At 37.0% G+C, this 18,700-nt stretch overlaps 3 protein-coding genes across 4 annotated transcripts in view; 2 read left to right on the top strand and 1 right to left on the bottom strand.

Annotated features, from left to right (window-relative positions):
• cenpp (centromere protein P) overlaps positions 1–18,700 on the bottom strand; it is a 52,092-nt gene that overhangs the window by 25,414 nt on the left and 7,978 nt on the right. The gene's annotated exons all lie outside the window — the stretch shown is intronic.
• On the top strand, positions 6,819–8,212 carry omd (osteomodulin; the record flags this gene model as incomplete). The annotated part of the gene is made up of 2 exons (XM_084415812.1): positions 6,819–7,780; positions 7,977–8,212. The coding sequence occupies exons 1-2, from the start codon at positions 6,844–6,846 to the stop codon at positions 8,210–8,212; spliced, it is 1,173 nt and encodes a 390-aa protein (XP_084271938.1). The 5' UTR covers positions 6,819–6,843.
• ogna (osteoglycin, paralog a) lies at positions 12,854–18,213 on the top strand. The gene is made up of 6 exons (XM_084415604.1): positions 12,854–13,128; positions 15,526–15,586; positions 15,808–15,972; positions 16,688–16,890; positions 17,178–17,270; positions 17,426–18,213. The coding sequence occupies exons 1-6, from the start codon at positions 12,976–12,978 to the stop codon at positions 17,594–17,596; spliced, it is 846 nt and encodes a 281-aa protein (XP_084271730.1). The 5' UTR covers positions 12,854–12,975; the 3' UTR covers positions 17,597–18,213.

Genomic DNA, 18,700 nt, shown 5'->3' with positions numbered 1-18,700 from the left:
GTGATAACAAAAAATTATATTGCATGCTAAATTTTCATTATATAACATTTTATTCATTGCCATTGCCATTGGACTAGGACATTCTTGTCAGGTCACAGAAATACTGAAAAATTGATCTGTATGGACCACCTGGTTGGTTGCAGTTTACACAACAGTTAACTGTGATTGCAACCAGTGTTTTCTCAGTCAGCGGTGCTGTGTTATTCGTTTCCAATTCAGATATTGTTGTTTCTTTAGAAAAATAAAGAAAAGTGAAAGAGTAAATCTCGTTGGATTAAGAATGTGTACATCTGTCCTGCAATAAAACAAAATGCCAGCAGATGGAGACTTCAGTGTAGGATTGGACCTGTTCTTCTGGACATAAGTACAGTAGTTGCTATCCATGCAGATAGAGGATTTTGTGTTAAATAGGCAATGGTCATGTTTTTTTTTTTTTTAAATCAGGTGAATTCATTATAACAGTATTGTATGCCATTCAAATAAATTTGAACTTTCCAAGTAACAGCCATTCCAAAGCATATTCTTGCACACTGAAACCTTTTTCCCCATTTTTGGTTAACTGAATGCTGCTTTACTGCTATTTGACTACTTTTTACAAGATATACTCATCCAATTCGGGTTCAATTCTCAATACCAGCAGGAAATGACTGAGGCGTCAAGCAAAAATGGCTGCCCACTGCTCCAGGTGTGTGTGTCCACGGTTTGCAGTGTTTGTGTCTGTTACCTACTCACTACTTCTAATGTCTTTGCACTAACTTGTAAATGCAATGCAAATGCAGAGGACAAATTCCAAGTATGGGTTACCATACTTGGCCGTCACTTTCACTTCACTTTTTCCCCATTTTTGATTGCAGCTTGGCTTCGCATAGAATGTATATACACTTTTATCAGACTACAATTGGACTCTGGTTTGTGCATGGCTCCAAAAGACAAAGAGGATGCGCAGCAAATGCAACCCAAGTGCTAGTATCCTACCACTCCGTATCAGTTATTCTATTCCGCACTGTGAGATTAAAGAGAGATTAAAGCGGTAGCGTCATTACACAAAAATCCACTGTAGCTCAATTGTAAATGTACAACTCACTCATAAAGACAGTCACTTGCTGCCACCTACTGGTGTAACTGTGTAAAAAAAAATCCCCACCTCTGATGCACAGACAAGTGGAGCGATAAAGTAAGTTTACAAAATGTATATTATTTAATATGTATTGTAAAATTTGTGGATAGTGGGTCTCATTGTTTACAACAGCAAACCAGCTAGATTTCGACCAATCAGCTCATTTTGTGTCCCTGTAATATAATTTGGGTCTGAACGGGTTAAATGGGGGAAAAAACAACACCGAGGGGTGGTGGCTAGAGAGAGAGGCTCTGCTCAGGAAACATATGGAACAAATCTTCAGGTTGGCCTGATCTGCTTCTGCCACGTCTTGCATACCGGCGTCTCCAAAAAACTCACAACAGGTTTGGATCATTTAGGATCTTTGAGCCCCAGAAAACACCTGAGGGATTCGGACACAGAAATAAAATTGTTTAAAGATAAACCAATACGTTTCCTTCTCATACTCAGTGTAAACGCTTATATGTGAACAATCCTGCACAGTATTTTTTCCACTTGTATGACGAATCAATCTTTATTAAATATCTGAAATGACCAGGTATTAATGTACCTTTATGCATCTGGTTAATTTCAGGGTTTTTTTAGCCATTAAATGGCCTTCGGGTCTCTTGGATCACAAACAGAACATAAGGTTTAACTCTTGCGAATCCAAATAAGGTAATAAGTAAACGTGTGTCAAATTTGAGAGCAGAGCTATGAAGAACTGATTCTAGGTCTAGTTTAAATCTTCCTTGCACAGCACACACCTCATAATTTTCCCCATCCAATTTCCCTCCAAAGTAAATACCTTTGAACTAAGACAGAAAACAACCACCCAGCTTGTTTTTATCAGCTCCTTTCAAGAGAGCCACCAGACCACTTCCCTTCCCGGGAACATTTTCAATAAAGTCTCTAAAACACTGTTTTGTTCAGACACACGTTTGTGGATTCATTATTATTTTTTTATTTTTTTTAAAGATTAAAATTGTAGACCAATGGAGTTTACACTTTTGTGTTGGTCAACAGTTAAACCTTTATTTAACTGGAAAAACTATTCCATATTCACAATGTCAAACCTAAGACAATAAACAATCTTTCTTCACTCCCCTAACTGTATAAGCTTACTTTGAATATAAATAATTGGTCATCTAATTGGTCTTTAAGAAGCACTGTACAATAAACTAACTGTCATCATGATAAATGAGTATAGAAGCATATCGCATTCAAAATTCAAATGGGACTACAAACGTCCATTCGTGTTTCCCAGTTGTGAAAGCACAAAGTGTGAGAATTAAAATGCAAAGCATATGGGCATTTGCATGTTCCCCAGAAGCGATGGTCCTCTTAATGTTAATATTTTTAAAGAGCATTGCTCATGTGCAGATTGCATGCAACTGCTCATCTTTCCCAAGCCTAAATATTATTGTAACGTCAAATATCCATCACAAAAAAACCAGGCTGAAGTTTATCAAAGACCAAAAAATACGGCTTGCCAAGTTTTCACCCCCTTCCTTACAAAAAAATGCCCCAAAAGAACCTCTTGGGATCACAATCTTGACGGGGTTTTTTCTCAAGCCGCAGTAGCGTTCATGCTGCGGAGACTTCTCAGCGTCTGCCATGTGGGCAGCAGCAAAAACAAATCTTCCAGTTGACAGAATGAGTGCTGAGGGGTCTGTCTAGCCAACTCTGAAAAAAAAAAAAACGACACTCTGTAGACGGGTCATGAGAGACCGTCTGTGGTTTTACTCTGATACAGTACAAGCACTGGAAAAAGGCCTCCATATAGTGAGCTAGAAATGTCTAAACCAATTAAATTGAACCCACTTAATTGTTGCAATGCATTTTAGGCATTTAAATTTGCCAACTGTAATCTTCCTTCTCACTAAACAAAACTTTGTATGAACACTGGCTGAAGTTTTGTTTTAATTTTTGTTACAAGTTTTAAGTTTTGTTACTTTTAATTCTGATAAAATATAATATAGGCCTAATAAAAATATGAGTAGTATTTTATTAGTATATAGTGTTAGGGAATTTACAGTTAAAGACCCAAGGACCAGACATGATTAATTAACACCAGGAGTTAGAAGTGCAGTCAATTTAAGACAAGAGTCAGAATTATAATAAATTATAGAAAAATGTAAGATAGTTTGCGGTTTCATCAGGCAGAAGTCAGCTTCACCAAGGTGTAAGCTACGTCATTACTTCAGGTTGAATGATTCTGATAGATAAACATAGTAAATGTCCACACATGGACTGATAGGCAGTAGCACATCTCTACGGCTACCACCAGGACCCTGAGTTAGTTACGAGTGGCCCTCCGAGGTCACAAGACTGTGTGTCTAGGCGCCAACATGTCCAAGAAAACAAGTCCGTCAATCTCCAATAATGCCAGTTAACCTGTTCCTTAACCTTTAACCAAGAATGCTAACACACACACACACAGACACACAGCTTCTTCAAGGTTGGATTTGGTCGGGCTCTAACGATAAACAGGAGACTCTTCCCGAAACATCCAGATAACATGTTCTTTCTCTCAATGAGAGGACACTGTAATATAGAACAGTAAAGTAAATGTTTTAACTAAGAAATGGTCACCTAAACTGTTGGTTCCAATGACCCTTGTGACCTATAGTCGTCATGGTGAGCTAGAAGAACAGATATATGTTTTAACACAGGGGTCTCCAACACGTCGCTCGCGAGCTACCAGTAGCTCGTGGCCTGATTGGAGGTAGCTCGCCAAGGGCCGTTCACATATCGCGTCTTTTGCGCGCTCAAGTTCGTTATTTCAAATAATTGAAGCGACGCGCTCATTTTTTCCAGGCGCAGCGAGTCAACATGAAGGATGGGGGTGCACCCAAACACTATACGGGTGTTTTTCTGTTCTCCGTAAATAAATCTTGTAGCAGAGCTACAGCAAGCGTTTCTCGGTGGTGGAAATCCATTAGCTATTAAAACTTCTTTGTCGTTGTGGAGAGCGCAGAGCATGGTTGCATAGCAACGACAGACGCCACGGGAAAATCGGACCGAATTTTACTATTAATAATAAAAGATAAGCTAATGTGCATTGTAAATGTCAGTAATTTATCTTTTTTGACTCATTCTTTTTATAAAAATGATTTAAAAGCTGAAATATGCGAGGTTTATCTGTTTATAAAAACTTTTTTGTCAACTTTATTTGAACTTGTACATGTTAGTAGATAACATGTTGCAAGACTCCTTTAAAATCTGGCCATCATTTTTAATGTTATTATTTTAATGTTTTTGTAAACAAAGTGCATATTGATGCTAAGTTTATTTGTTATTTGCTGGTTTTCGACATAAAACTTGGTGAATTGATTTTATTGTGTAGTATTAGTACTTTTTGAACAGGATTCTGTGATAACTTGATCAGTTTAGTCACTATAATCATGAAATGAAATTTTCATGCCATTTCATTTCTAGTTATCATGCACTATAAAATCAACTATAATTATGTGTTTTTACAGTATAATATGCAAAGTACAATTTTCTATAATTTTTTTTATCTCTGATTCTGTTCTTTTCTCTGACATTTAAGGGTGACATATATAGGCCTACAAAAACGATTTTAGGTCTAAAACAGTTTGGATAGTTGTTAATATGAGAGTTATGAGACATTATTTAAGAAACTAAAGTATTGTATTACATGAGTAGCTCTCGGCCACTTTCATTTTTAAAAAGTAGCCCTCAAATGAAAAAAGGTTGGAGACCCCTGTTTTAACATATGTTGAAGACCTTTCTCAAACAAAACGAGTCCATATCTCATTTTTTTTCTGGAAGCCGGGCTAAAGAATCCACTCCCTTCAATAGCTTTAAATCTTTTTGCGTAACATTAGCTGCACTAGTGCAACACCTGTTATGAGTCTGGCCTTAATTTTGTGGGTTAAATTTTTTACTGTCCACATACAATAATGTGGACTGGGGGGGTGGTGGTGGCGCAATGGATAAGACACATGCCTTTGGTGTGAGAGACCCGGGTTCGAATCCACTGTGAGACACCAATGTGTCCCTGAGCAAGACACTTAACCCCTAGTTGCTCCAGAGGCGTGCGACCTCTGACATATATAGCAATTGTAAGTCGCTTTGGATAAAAGCGTCAGCTAAATGAATAAATGTAAATGTAAATGTAAATGGACTGGATACTAGGCCATTCCTTCCAGAACTATGTCTGGAAACTTCAACCTCACCTCAACTCAACAAAAGGGGAAAAGAAGAATCAGATGAGACCACGAGGCTTTACTGAGGTCACCGAACACATGCAACCAAACGCTTCCAGAATCATTTCCACGGAAAAGAGGCAGATCACAATCTCTCCCAAAACGGCTAATGCTGCTGTGGGGGAAACCACAGAAGTAATCTTTCACGCTCGTCCCAGGAGAAAAAACATTTCCCTGCTTTAGGCAACATCGTCCAAGCTGAAGGGGCTGCTGTGTTTCATCTTGGGCACTCGGCCTCCCACAGAGAGAAAAACGACCCCACAGGTATGATATCATAATTTTGAAGATAGTACAATATATACTGCTTCGTAATGAAATCATTTTGTACTAATTTGTGTGAGATTTTTTGCAAGCATTATTCACATTGATGTCTCCAAAAAGAATTGCTTTGAGCGTGACAATAAAAAGAGGTATATTCCTATTCCTCTTACATTTTAGCAACCCACATGCAGAAGTCAGGTCACAAGATTTAATGGCAATGCTTCTAAAACCTTTTTATATCTAAAATTTAGTATCCGCAGTTAAGGAATTATACACAGAAAAACTGATATTTATGATGTGCTTATCAAGACAAATAAGTTAAAGGGCCAATTAAAATGTAAACATTCCTCCACATGCGGTTTTTGAATCAACTATGAAAAATATTTCTATGATTGATTAATGAAAAAGAGCTTCAAATTGACAGAATAAGTCATTATTTAACTGAGCAACATTAAAATCACAGCCAACATACCAACACGTCAAAGTTCTGCAGGAGACAAGAAAATTACTTGAGAGAGACTGTCGTACTGAGCAGTTACAGTAGTTAAATTAGATTAACTACTCGCTGTATTTTTTGGATCACTTTATCCAGCTGCTTTGCCAGCTCATATTAGTACTATGACCAAACTAGATATTTTTAGTGTAGGAGAATATTACACCAAATATAAACAAAAATCCAAGAAGAGTTCTTTCCTAAATTACAAGGGAGTGTTTGCCTTTCCAAAATGGTTGTGTTTAGAAGTTTAAAAAGCAACAACATAAATACCAATTAATACTAGGTCAGTCAACAACTGAGTCATAGGCTTTACCTTCAACACGCACAGTAAAACCCCTGCTGAGATAATTCATCCCAGACATCACAACAGAAGAGAACACTAAACAAATATCAACATTTACAGAAAAATGTCATATTGCCCAAAGTATGTGCAATTAGGGGTGTTTGTTTAGTCTTCTGGAAAAGTACCAAACCGCTTTAAGAAGACCAAAAAAAGTGAATAAAAACCCAGTTCTTGTTTAACTCTGTCTCAAAATCTCATTGTGGTCTATTTCATGTGTCACTTTCTATTCACACTGTTTTTTTGTGGAACCCAGCACACTTAGATATTATTGTAAGATATTATCGATGATGATCATTATTATATTGATTATTTCAGTACAATCAAAGTCCTAATAACCTTTTTCTAATTTTCAAAATACACTTCTTTTTTTGTGACCGTTCCAAACAGATAGCAGGGAAAAGCAAACTAAACCATGACATCGTCACGGATCTTGAAAATACTATGTCTGCATTTGCTCTCTGGAGCTCTGGTACTTTCTCAAGAGCTTGGCTATATCGATTACGACATAGATGACAACTCCTCGCCCGAAGTTCCTCGACAATCTGTAACTCAACAACCGGATTACGATGCCCAAATAATGTATTCGTACGAATGTGCCAGCGAGTGTTTCTGCCCCTCATCCTATCCATTTGCCATGTATTGCGACCACCGAAAACTCAAGGCGATTCCCAACATCCCAAGACACGTCCGCCACTTGTACATTCAGCATAACGACATAGAGGAGATAACTTCAAAGCCTTTCATTAATGCCACGTCCCTGAGGGAAATCAACCTCAGCTACAATAAGCTCCAGTCATCTAAGGTGGATAAAGATGTCTTCAATATACTCAAAGAACTCATTCAGTTACACCTTGAGCATAATAATCTGGAAGACGTTCCTTCTCCTTTGCCAAAAGCTCTTAAAAGACTTAATTTGGGCTTCAATAAAATTTCAAAGATACCGGCTGAAGCTACACGAGAGCTTACAAAACTTACAGTGCTGGATTTGTGCAGCAACAAACTAACAGATGCAGGTATTAAAGGAAAGATCCTATCTGGCATGAAGAGCCTCGTGCAAATCAACATGTGCAACAATAAGCTCAAGTCCATGCCAACAGACCTTCCAGAATCGATTCAGCAGATATCGCTGGAAAACAACTTAATATCCACCATACCCGAGGGCTACTTTAAGAAGACTCCCAATCTCTTGTCCCTACGCATGTCACACAATAAACTCAAATCCGTTGCATACATTGCCTTCAACTTGTCCAAACTGATGGAGCTCCATTTGGGCCATAACCAGCTCTCCAAACCGTTTTTTGTTCCCAGGACCTTGGAACATCTGTATCTAAATCACAATGACTTTAAAGGTAGGTTAAAATCTAAAGGTACAAATGTAGAATAAAGCATGATGGTCATACCCTTACTTTATTTAAACAAAACAAAAAAGCTATTCAAAAAACACATTAGAAATTGATTGAACTGCTCCACTGCAGTGTTCTCCAACCCTTTATCAAATATCAATCAAATAACGACATATGCTAAAATGACTTGGTCTCTTTGCAGATCTGAATATCTCTCTAATGTGTCCATCACTGGACTTTGGCAACCCTAACATGCTGACCTTCATGCGGCTCGACAGCAATAAGCTAAGAGGACCATTGGACTACTATGCTTACAGATGTTTCCCAAGGCTGATGATGATATTTTACGGAAACCAAAGGAAGGATGATGAAGATGACTCTGAACCCAAAAAATATGAAAAACCAAAAAGGCCTGGGGCAACAAGGCTATCGACATAGATTTTTGAGATGCTTCATACATAGTTCAACAAACCAAACTATGAATTATTCAAAGTATAAGATTTAAAACAGGATTTATGATTTAAATATTATTAAACGTACACATATTAGTAACTTTGAACATTCCATTCCTTGCTGCTTGAACGTTCTATTTGATTTTCTGCATGCATGTGTATGCTCTGATGCATCTTAATCAGCATAAAATGTGTCCAAAATCGTAATTGCTATGTACGGAAAGTTCTGATTCAAAGTTTGCTTTGTTTTGCACAATGTCACTTTTCGCTCCATTAATACAGTAAAAAGCATGTATCTACATTAGTACATTGCGCTGTAATGCATGTAAATATAATAAACAACAAAGCTAGACTTTTTCTGATGAAATTAATGTAAGATGCTTTTGAAGCTGAAAAGTGTAGGATCAGATGCATTTAAAATATTTGTTTATAATTATACACAATCATTTTTACAAAAATAATTATGACAAAAACTCAAATTTCACTGTTTTTCGACCCTGGCACAAAATGACCAGCATTGACCAAATGTAATTTCACTAATCATATCATCAGCTCATGGGAAAGTGTGAACATGAACTAGTCTGGTAAAATCACTCCATCATTCTGACTGGATTATAAGAGCAGACAGCAGTCAGGATTTGGCCCAGAAGCTGATATCCAGCATGCCCGAGCGAATTGCAGAGGTTATGAAGAAGAAGAGTCAACACTGTAAATATTGACTATATGCATATATTTAATGTTTTTGCCAATAAAAGCATTTAATCTAATGAAATGCTTATGATTGTTTTCCAGCATACCATAAGATGCGTCTACATGGACCCTATTAATCCATTTGTGACCGGATTAGTAGCAGTCGGAATATAAAAAGTCACATGTAACCACGTCAATAGGAATGAATTGGCTAAATCCAATATAAATTTCATTCGGTTTGAAAGGGGTGGTAACATGCTGTAGATTGAAAACTGAAACTGGAAAGTTTGGTGCATGTGCAATGACGTAGAAATGCTGTAATGGCGTATGACGCACAGAATAAGCTGTTGTTGTTGAAGTGTCATGACTATAGTGTCATTTTAAATTCTCCTTTCACTCATCATCTGTGAAGTGATGCAGGACAACGTTCCACCAGTCCTTGCTTCGGACTCTCATCCACAGATGCCTTGTTTTGGCCGCGGAAACAGGCTTTTTACTGCTTGATAAATATAAGCAGTACAGCACAAAGCTTCATGTATCTGTTGTCTCCAAATCAGAAACTGTAATATATAATTAAGTCTGTTTAAGTTAAGTTAAGTTAAGTATTTTATTAGCTAAAATCAATGTCTTTATTCATAAATATGTCCTCATTGGTGTAAAATTACCTCTGCCAATGATCTGACTTATCCTCGTAAGCGAAGAATTTCTTATCTTTATTTACACTGGACGGGTAAGTCCAAAGAGGCTTCCATGTCGTTCCGTCATTTTGTAAAACTATAATAGCAGAGAGGGACAAAAAGCACTAGCCTACCTCACCATGTTTCCACAACGCGTTTTCGTTCAGAGTCAGCGTAACGTGACTGAAACCAGCTGAAACGGACAAGGAGATCAGTGCGAGGCGCTTGTCACTGCCTCGGCAAATTTGAAAGGCTACACTGCATGGTACTTCATAATGCAGGATCATACTTATGCCGAGCCACAGGAGAAGGAATCCTCGTCGCCAAAAAAGCGAAACATTTAATTTAAAAGGAAACGTGACCGGCGAAACCTCATCACCCCAAAGAAAACTCGATGAAGTGCTATTGGAAGACATGTTGTCATAGCTTCTTGGTACATGACTGTTACCTTAGTTGCAACACGCATTTGAAAAAGCGAGGCGCTAGAAAGCACTATTCGTTTGAATGCAAAATGCAATTTCACCGCTAGATGGGAGAAATTCCTACACAGTGTACCTTTAAAACAAAGAAAAGAAGCAATGGTAGGAGGATGCTAGTATGTGCAGACAGCGGGAAACTCGTGTATATTCAAGCAGTGTGTGCATGTCAAAAGATCAATTCCGATTAGAAGTTGGTGAGAAAAATGCACAAATCAACCCGATCACCTCAGCATTCATGTAAACACTGTGTTCAGATTCATTAATCAGAATGATTTCATTCTGATTGATACAAATATTTTCCATGTAAACATAGCTATGGTAGCATGTGAATAAATAATCTATAAATAATGAAGCAGCAAACTTTGCTAAACACAACATTTATGCAACTGCCAATACTTTTAGCCCCACCTGTAAGGCCATTTTTGGGAGCTATACTTTAAAGTCTCGCCAGATGGTGGCATTTATCGGTAGTAGGGGTGTAACGATACACAAAACTGACGGTTCGGTACATCCCACGGTTTTGACGTCTCGGTTCGGTTCGGTTCATTTAGGTGGGGTGGGGGGTTTAGAAAGCTAAAATTGCTTCTTCTTTTTTTTTTTTAATAGTGCTTTAATTAACAAATTGTGTCCTTGTCTTTAAATTAATTCAATTACAAGTAAACGTTTCGCAAGGATAAAAAAATGTATCTGCTAATGCTGTAAACTATATAGGAGCCCTTACTTGCACATTACTATAACATTAAAGCTTAACAACAGAGCCTAGACTTTTAGCCTAAATTCAGTTGCTATTTATTTTTAGATATAATAATAATCAACACTCAAGTAACAAATTGTATGAAAACATGTAAACTGCACATAAGGCAATTTTTACATTAACATGTTTTTACTCTAATTTATTATTGAAATATAATAATTTACACAGTTGCTGTCATTTTCATGACAGATATTTAAAACATACATTAAATAATCAAGATGTCATTAACAGGTTAAGTAAAATATAATATATAGGCTAATATAGTGCATTTATTTAGTGAAAGAGTTCATTTCCTTAGCAAACCAACAAGCTGTGGACACTGAATGACTTGCATGAGGTAACTGTTAAATAAAGCTATGTGAAAAACTAACGTTGTTGTATTTCCGCTGTTGAAATATCTGTATATACTGTATCTTTCAACATACCTTCAGGTGTCCATTCATGTTTATTCTGTAACTGAGGAAGAGATGCTCGCGTTTACTTGCGTTCCGCGCTGCCGCTTTAAATGAGGAGCCTAGTATGGTGATCTGTCACGCCACATCAAAGAGCACCAAAACATTCAATGTTTGAATTTCGTGATCAAATAGACAGAATTTGAAAGATTACACCTTGCTTATTATCGAAAGTAACAAAACACTGAGCTTATTGCGATTAAATGTGGTTAATGGTGGTTAGGCAACAACGCTGTATTCGTTGTGTACACATAAGACATGAGGTCCAATGAGCCGGGACAGCAGGGGGCGGGGCGGGTGTGTTCGGTACGCCATGAGAGTATCGCGATTCGTATCGTGGGTGGTGTATCGCGGTTTTTCGGTTCGGTTCGAATATCGTTACACCCCTAATCGGTAGATGATAGATATTAAAAAACAATAACTGATTAAGTGTAAATATCAAAAATTATTATCAATCAAAATCATCGGTCAATCTTTACTAATTATACAGAGCTTCCATGACCGACCACTATTCACAACTCACTGACCAATCAATAAGGAAAACATGTAGTTTTGCACATTCTTACACTCCAGGTCTTAGTGTGGAGGGGTTACGTTTAAATAGTTTGAATCATGTGGTGAAAAAACCACCCTGACGGAGAAATGTACCACAGAGGATCAGCACTGTGAAAACATTTCTAAGTATTTGGCCCTTTTTCCCCGTACAGTAAACTTTTACAGGTTGGTATAATTGCTAACACACCTGTCATGTTATTCCTTCTCAATTTCCATCTCTTTCTCTCAATTTCCATATATGTTTATTTCGAAGGGCCGAGGCGCCTTGCGTCTTGTCTTAGGGTGTAAAACAGTCACATGTTTCCTATTAAACATGTTTTTCTTCACCTTGATCTTCAAGTGTCTGTTTTATAGAGGAGCTCTGTTTCTCTAATCTATTTTATGTTTTTAATTAAATGTATTTAGGCAAACCTGTAAACTACACACAAAACAGACGTTTAATCACAGTTGAGACGCACAGCAGATCTATCCTATGTTCCCCTATTGTCTTGTTGCAAATTCCTGCAAATCTAATTAAGCTACTCTTTTTTTTTCTTCTGACAAATTGACTGTAAAACGCTATAGAAACTAGACAAGTCTTAAGATCCCATATCAAGCAAAATAAAAATGAGTGCTATTCTCAAAGCTATTGAGAATGCACAACTATAATCAAAGAATTTGGACATTTAGAACTGATCTATCCTAATGTCCTGACACACTTTTGTGTCACCATTGTCCTCCCATTTTCTTGCTTCTCTGAGAAATGTAAAGATTAATTAGGTACAGAGCTAAGAAGAGCCAAACAAGCCTCAATATTACTAATTACAAAGCAACAAATCTCCAAAGTAAAAACTAACATTCCTTTTCATTGCCTTCTGCTCTCTTTTGCAAAGTTTTTTTTTTTTTTTTTCAGCAGACCACAAACATGGCCAAACCCTGCAGGCGACACAGTGGTCCGATCAGCACAGATGGGAATGCGAAGGGTTAAGGTCTGTTCCATAAACTCCCACTTAAGGATCTCCTCTGGCAGCCTGTGGTGGGGCTTAAAATCCTGATTTGACAGATCACATTTTACTCACAGGCACCAAGAAAATAGCCAAACACTGCCTGCACTGCGCTTCTGCTCTTTAACGTGGCAGAACACATCCCAGTCTTCAGATACAATGGGGACAAGGCTGAGAATGCTCATTTCAGCAGTCATATTGGCATCATGGGTGCTCTCAGCATCTGGTGCACACTACCACAATCACAGGCATCACAGGCTGGAGGATGTAGCACTTACTGAGGGAATCGATATGAGAGCACAGAGGAATAAGGTAAACTGTGTGTTTTTATTTTATGATTTATCGTTATGTTCTGCATAGGCTGACAGAACAGAATATTTAGAGATGGGTTTGCTTTTGTCTACTGCTTGTCCACTTTATATATGCATTTTATTTGTTCAGTTTAAATGAGTTTGCTCATTCCCACTGAATCATTATACATTTAAGCCATATAGCACACATTAAATGTAATGCGATATATTAAATATAAACTAGTATAAATTAATAATATAATTAAATATTAGCTACAATAAATGCTTCACCTATAATAAATGTTTTAAGCTGCCCAATATATTTACAAAACTGATTAATAGATCACTGTATATATACATACATACATTCTTGAGCTACATATGAAAATGAGAACATAAAATAAAATAAAATTAATACATAATAATTTAAACACTATTTAAATAAACTAACCAATATACTTATACAACAGATCACTAATTAAGATTAATGAATTTACAGCACTTATCAAAAATCAATTCTTATTTTTGCTTTAATTAATATTTTACTATGTAACTAACAATTTAAAATGACACTTTTATTCACCTTTCCATTAAGCTAAGTCAATTTTGAAATGTTTTTATTTATTTATTTAGATTAACTAAATTATACCACACATTTACATGGATTCATCTGTTAAATTTCCATTAAGTCAGATTACTTCCATACACTGATGGTTTTAAAACCAGTCAGTTTTGTTCAAATAAATAAATAAATAAATAAATAAATATAATGATTAGCTGAGAGTTCGCTCCGAGTCAGAGATGGTCTCCACAGCTGCCCGGCACAGTGTGGAAGCTTTCTGATTAGTCAGCAATCTGTTCTGGAGGAGTTCCTTCAAGGCTCAAATTCTCCCACCCACAGCTTCACGCTAACTCCTGGGGTCAGACACTGTCAGGGTGATTTAACAGGCGCCCGAGGGGCAAACAGGTCCAGACAGACACTCGTATCCAAGAGCATCGTCCAAAAAAGCCATGAATGTAAAAGGAAAGGTTTACCCAAAATGAAGCTGTCATCATTTACTTATCCTCACGTAGAGCTGCACAGTTAATCGTTAAAAGATCGCAATCTCGATTCAAACACCCATGCGATCTCATTCCTAAATGACAACAATTAGGCTATGTCTATTAAACCTTTGACAAGCACAACCAAATCTGTATTTCCGCTGACGCTGACCCAGAGAAAGCAGTTGTCATGTTTAGTTATGAAACAGCTTCATAAACAGTCTTTTCAATCATTATTTCTGTGTTACAATAATTCAAATGATCACAGAAGTACTGGGATAAAAGTTTATAGTACGTATATAAACACTGATGTCAACGGTACCGATCAAAATAGAGTAACTCACCTTTTGAAAGTATGCCTCAAACAAAGATTGTATAAATTACACCGTTACATCAGTGGGTGGCGACAAGTGCGCTTTAAAAAATAGCCTAATGTTGTCGAGATTCGTTCAAAAACGCTGATTTATCCAATAATGAAACAAGTGAAGTCAAGAGTAAGTCATTGAATCATTCATCAAACCCAATTTTTTTTTAAATAATTAATTCAAAATAAATATTTTTTAAATAGTCTGCAGCAATTAACAAAGTACATGTTATTTTGTTTAGTTGTCTTTTCATAATGGTGGGAGAATTTTGATCTCTATTAAAAAATAAAATAAAAAATAAATCATGATTCTCAATTTATCCGGCACCATGCGGCTCTACCCTCGTGTTATTAACAACCCATGTGACTTTTTTAGCCAATGAAAGACAAAAAGATTACTGATTTTCATGCATTCATGAAAAAACAGGGATTAAAGTTTCCACGATTAAAAAATGGATGCAAATGTGCCTTAAAAGGGCTGTAAAAGTATTCCATTCATGACGCGCTATATCCCAAGTTTTCTGAAGCTATACAAGAGTTTTCTGTAGTGGAAAGAACCAAAATCAAGTAGTTTTTCACAAAAAATCTTGATATTTGTCCTAGCTGTCTTTGGCACTTGGAAAAGTATCCACGTTTTCGAGGACTCATTGACTTAATAATCTGGTTGCAATGGTTCACTGGAGAAGAATATTGTCAGTAAATAACATAAGCTATCAAAAGGGCTTCAGAAGACGTGGAATAAAGTCATATGGACTAACTAGTATAGTTACCCTTCGTTGTAACTGAATCCACAAGACTTTCTCCTTTTGTGTTCTACAGAAGAAAGATATACAGGTTTGAAATGATATGACAACAAAACTCATTTTTGAGCCAATTTTTCCTTTAAAATCAAACGCAAAGGCTGGGAAGCTCCTAAAAACATGTATTATCTAAAGACATTAATTACTTCTGTTTAACCTAAATGTGGAATCTGTCAAACAACCAAATGTACCAACCAATAAAGCCATTTTACAGAGAGCGACAGCCGACACCCCAGATGACTCCAGTCCAATGCCGCCTGTGGGAGACCCTTCAGGTAATGAACGACTGAATCCTGGTCAACTGTCTGAAAGGAATGAGTAATGGGCTCTTTTTAAAAAGACCACATGTTGCTCACAAGAGCCCTTAATGTAGGTTTATTTGTTCATGAGCTATGTCTGTGTGAGTGGGAAGTGGTAAAGGAAAGAAGCAATGTGTGTTTGCCCATCCAGTTTCATTAACTTGCCTGTTTTGAATAAAAACTTGTACATGTTCCAGACCTTCCGACTTGTCTACTGTGTGTGTGTCTAACTGGATCTGTCTACTGTGAGGAGGTCGACCCAGATATGACATCAGTGCCTGCTCTGCCCAAGGAGACAAACTACCTCTACGCTCGGTACAACAAGATAAAAAAGATAACAGCCAAAGATTTCGGAGATATCGGTGAGTTCTTCCTGACTTGACTTGCTCTGGCATTCTCTTTTACTAATGGGAGAACAAATACAATTCTTCTGGACAGGATAAGGGATTATCCTCAAGGAGAGCAGGAGACAAACAGCTGCTTTTCAGAAATGAGTCCATTTCATCCAAAAGATTTCCAAAGGGACATGATAAATGAACCGCAATGTGATCGCAAGAGATTGCAAACTCTTCCGTTGCATAAAGACATCGATCACATTTCTGAACCACAATGTTCTGCAAAGAATGTGTATTGACAAAAACTTGGACATGTGGTAAACTTCTCTGTTTGCAGCAGTGCATCATGGGTGTAAAAAAAAAGTTAGCTAAAGGGAGCAGTCGGTGTTTAAAGCGCTTTTGGGGACCCCATGCATAAAAGGCTTTCAAAACACTATAATATCAGCCCATAAACCAAAATCACCAGAAAACCACCTTTGCTAATCCTGCAATCCTCTATTTCCAAAGTTTTGAAGATAATTTGTTACATATATAGGATAAGCATAGTGGATGCTAATTAAACCCTCATTAATAGGGTGACTTTCCACAGGACAAAAAAAAAAAGATTTTAAAAAACAAAAATTGCAGCAAGTACGCAAAAAGTCTCATTTCAGAGTCCCATTTTCAAGGTGTCTAACGTGATGCTTAACACTCAAGTTATTAATTGAATGCTCTTCTTTCCATTTCCATTCATCTACTGTAGTGACTCTAAAGAGAATCGACTTCACTGGAAACATCATTTCTGAGATTGAAGATGGTGCGTTTGCTAAGCTCACCATGCTTGAAGAACTCTCGCTAGGCGAAAACCAGCTGGTCAAGCTACCAATCCTACCAACAAAATTAATCTCATTTAACGCTAATCACAACAAGCTGAGAACCAGAGGAATCAAGGCAAATGCTTTCAAGGTAAAGAGCCACGAATTACATAAGCCTATTTCAATTAAGTGTTCAACATTGTTCCAAACTAGCTAGTAAACTACCTGTTTGAAAACTAGCAACATACAACCTTTTGTTTTTGTGTTTGCCACTTTTCTAAATATTCTGAAATGTCTTCCTTAAAGGGATAAACTAATAAAAAAAAATAAAAAAACCCAACCAAGTTACTTGGAGCAAGACAAAAACAGCCATATCTGTTAGTTTTACCATTTTGCACTCAACTTCTAAACAAAACATTTGATCTTCTTTGCTTCCAGAAATTAAACAAATTAATAAATCTGTATCTTGCTCACAACGAACTGGAGGCCGTTCCTCTCGTTCCAGAGACTGTCCGCACACTTCACCTTCAGGTAATAAAGTTTAACATGTTTTTGCATGCTAACAAGTCTTCTGCACACAAATCATAAAAACACTTTTTTTTTGTTCACAAATTACAAAACGTAAATATAAAAAAACCCACAATGTCTTGAAAGAACTGTTGCCTTTTCTGTTGCTTTGTTTACAGAACAATAACATTACATCTGTGACCGTGGACACCTTCTGCAAAGCTAACGACACTTACTACATCCGCCCCAACATGAACGAGATCCGTATGGATGGAAATCCTGTCATCCTCAGCCAGTACCCCAACAGTTTCATATGCCTGCAGTCTCTGCCAATTGGGCGATACCAATGAAAACCGAATCAAAGGTACAACGCTGCGAGAAGTCCTTGGATAGCCAATGATGATGACTAAAACCGAGAAGGAAAAGTCATTCAATCTCCTGGTGCCTGTGCACACTTGAGTGTACAAAAGGTTAATACCATGAGAATCTGTACTATATATCTAATTATGTAACAGCTGCCCAAACACTTAAGATTTCCTCTTGATACTGACTTTGTAGATGAACCTGAAACTCAAGTCTTTGAAAGAATAACTTTATATCCCTTGTAAATAACCACTGGAGGAGGCTACTGCTTAGTAAAACGTGAGATCATGAAAAGCAGCAGTCAAGCTTCTAGTATTCCTCAGAACTCTGTGAATTTCTGACACTTTCTAGTACTGTTAAAAAGTCTTACTTTGGCTGAAATTAAGATGCCTGCTAAGTTAATTAGGGGGCGAGGAACCCATACCAAGTTCCAAGACGCTGGTCTTTCTCAACTGACCTTTTCATTTATTGTTTGAATATTATTTATATGCTAAATTTGTAATTACTACCTATGTGTGAATTAAACATGAATAGACTGTACAGTAAAACATTGTATGAAATCAACATATGTTCACTTTAGTTGTTCAAATACACTTTTTTTTCTAAAAACTTGTGACTAGTTTGCTTTAATATTGTATAACAGATATGTCAGACTGCAGTTAAAGCAAAAAAAAATGTGCAGCTAAAAAAAAAACTGTCTGCGAACTTCAAACCAATCAAACCCAAAGATTGTGCACACAGAAAGCTCTGGAAAAAGTGGGGTAATATTGTTCCATTTTACTTGCCAAATTGGCAGCCATTATAGCACAATGGTCCCAGCAAATAATGGAATGTTTTTCATACTGCCTCAGAGGCTTCATTCCCAAACTTTCACTGCCATCGAGTCTTGGAATTTGTTCCCAATCTGGCATTCAGCAATCTCAGCAATCTTTATCATTAAGAAAGTCTTATGAGATATACCTGTATACACATGTGAAAACATCACAAGAAGAGTAATAAAAGTGGAGAACTTTGTTATTCCAGGTACAATCTTTGATATATTTTCCTCAAAGGATGTAAATAAATCTAAGAAATCAGGTAATTGTGTTGTA

This window comes from Rutilus rutilus (genome assembly GCF_951802725.1).
Source record: "Rutilus rutilus genome assembly, chromosome: 8".
In the NCBI taxonomy this organism is placed as follows: Eukaryota; Metazoa; Chordata; class Actinopteri; order Cypriniformes; family Leuciscidae; genus Rutilus; species Rutilus rutilus.
The sequence above is the reverse complement of the archived record's forward strand: the minus strand, read 5'-3'. Positions and strand labels throughout refer to the sequence as shown.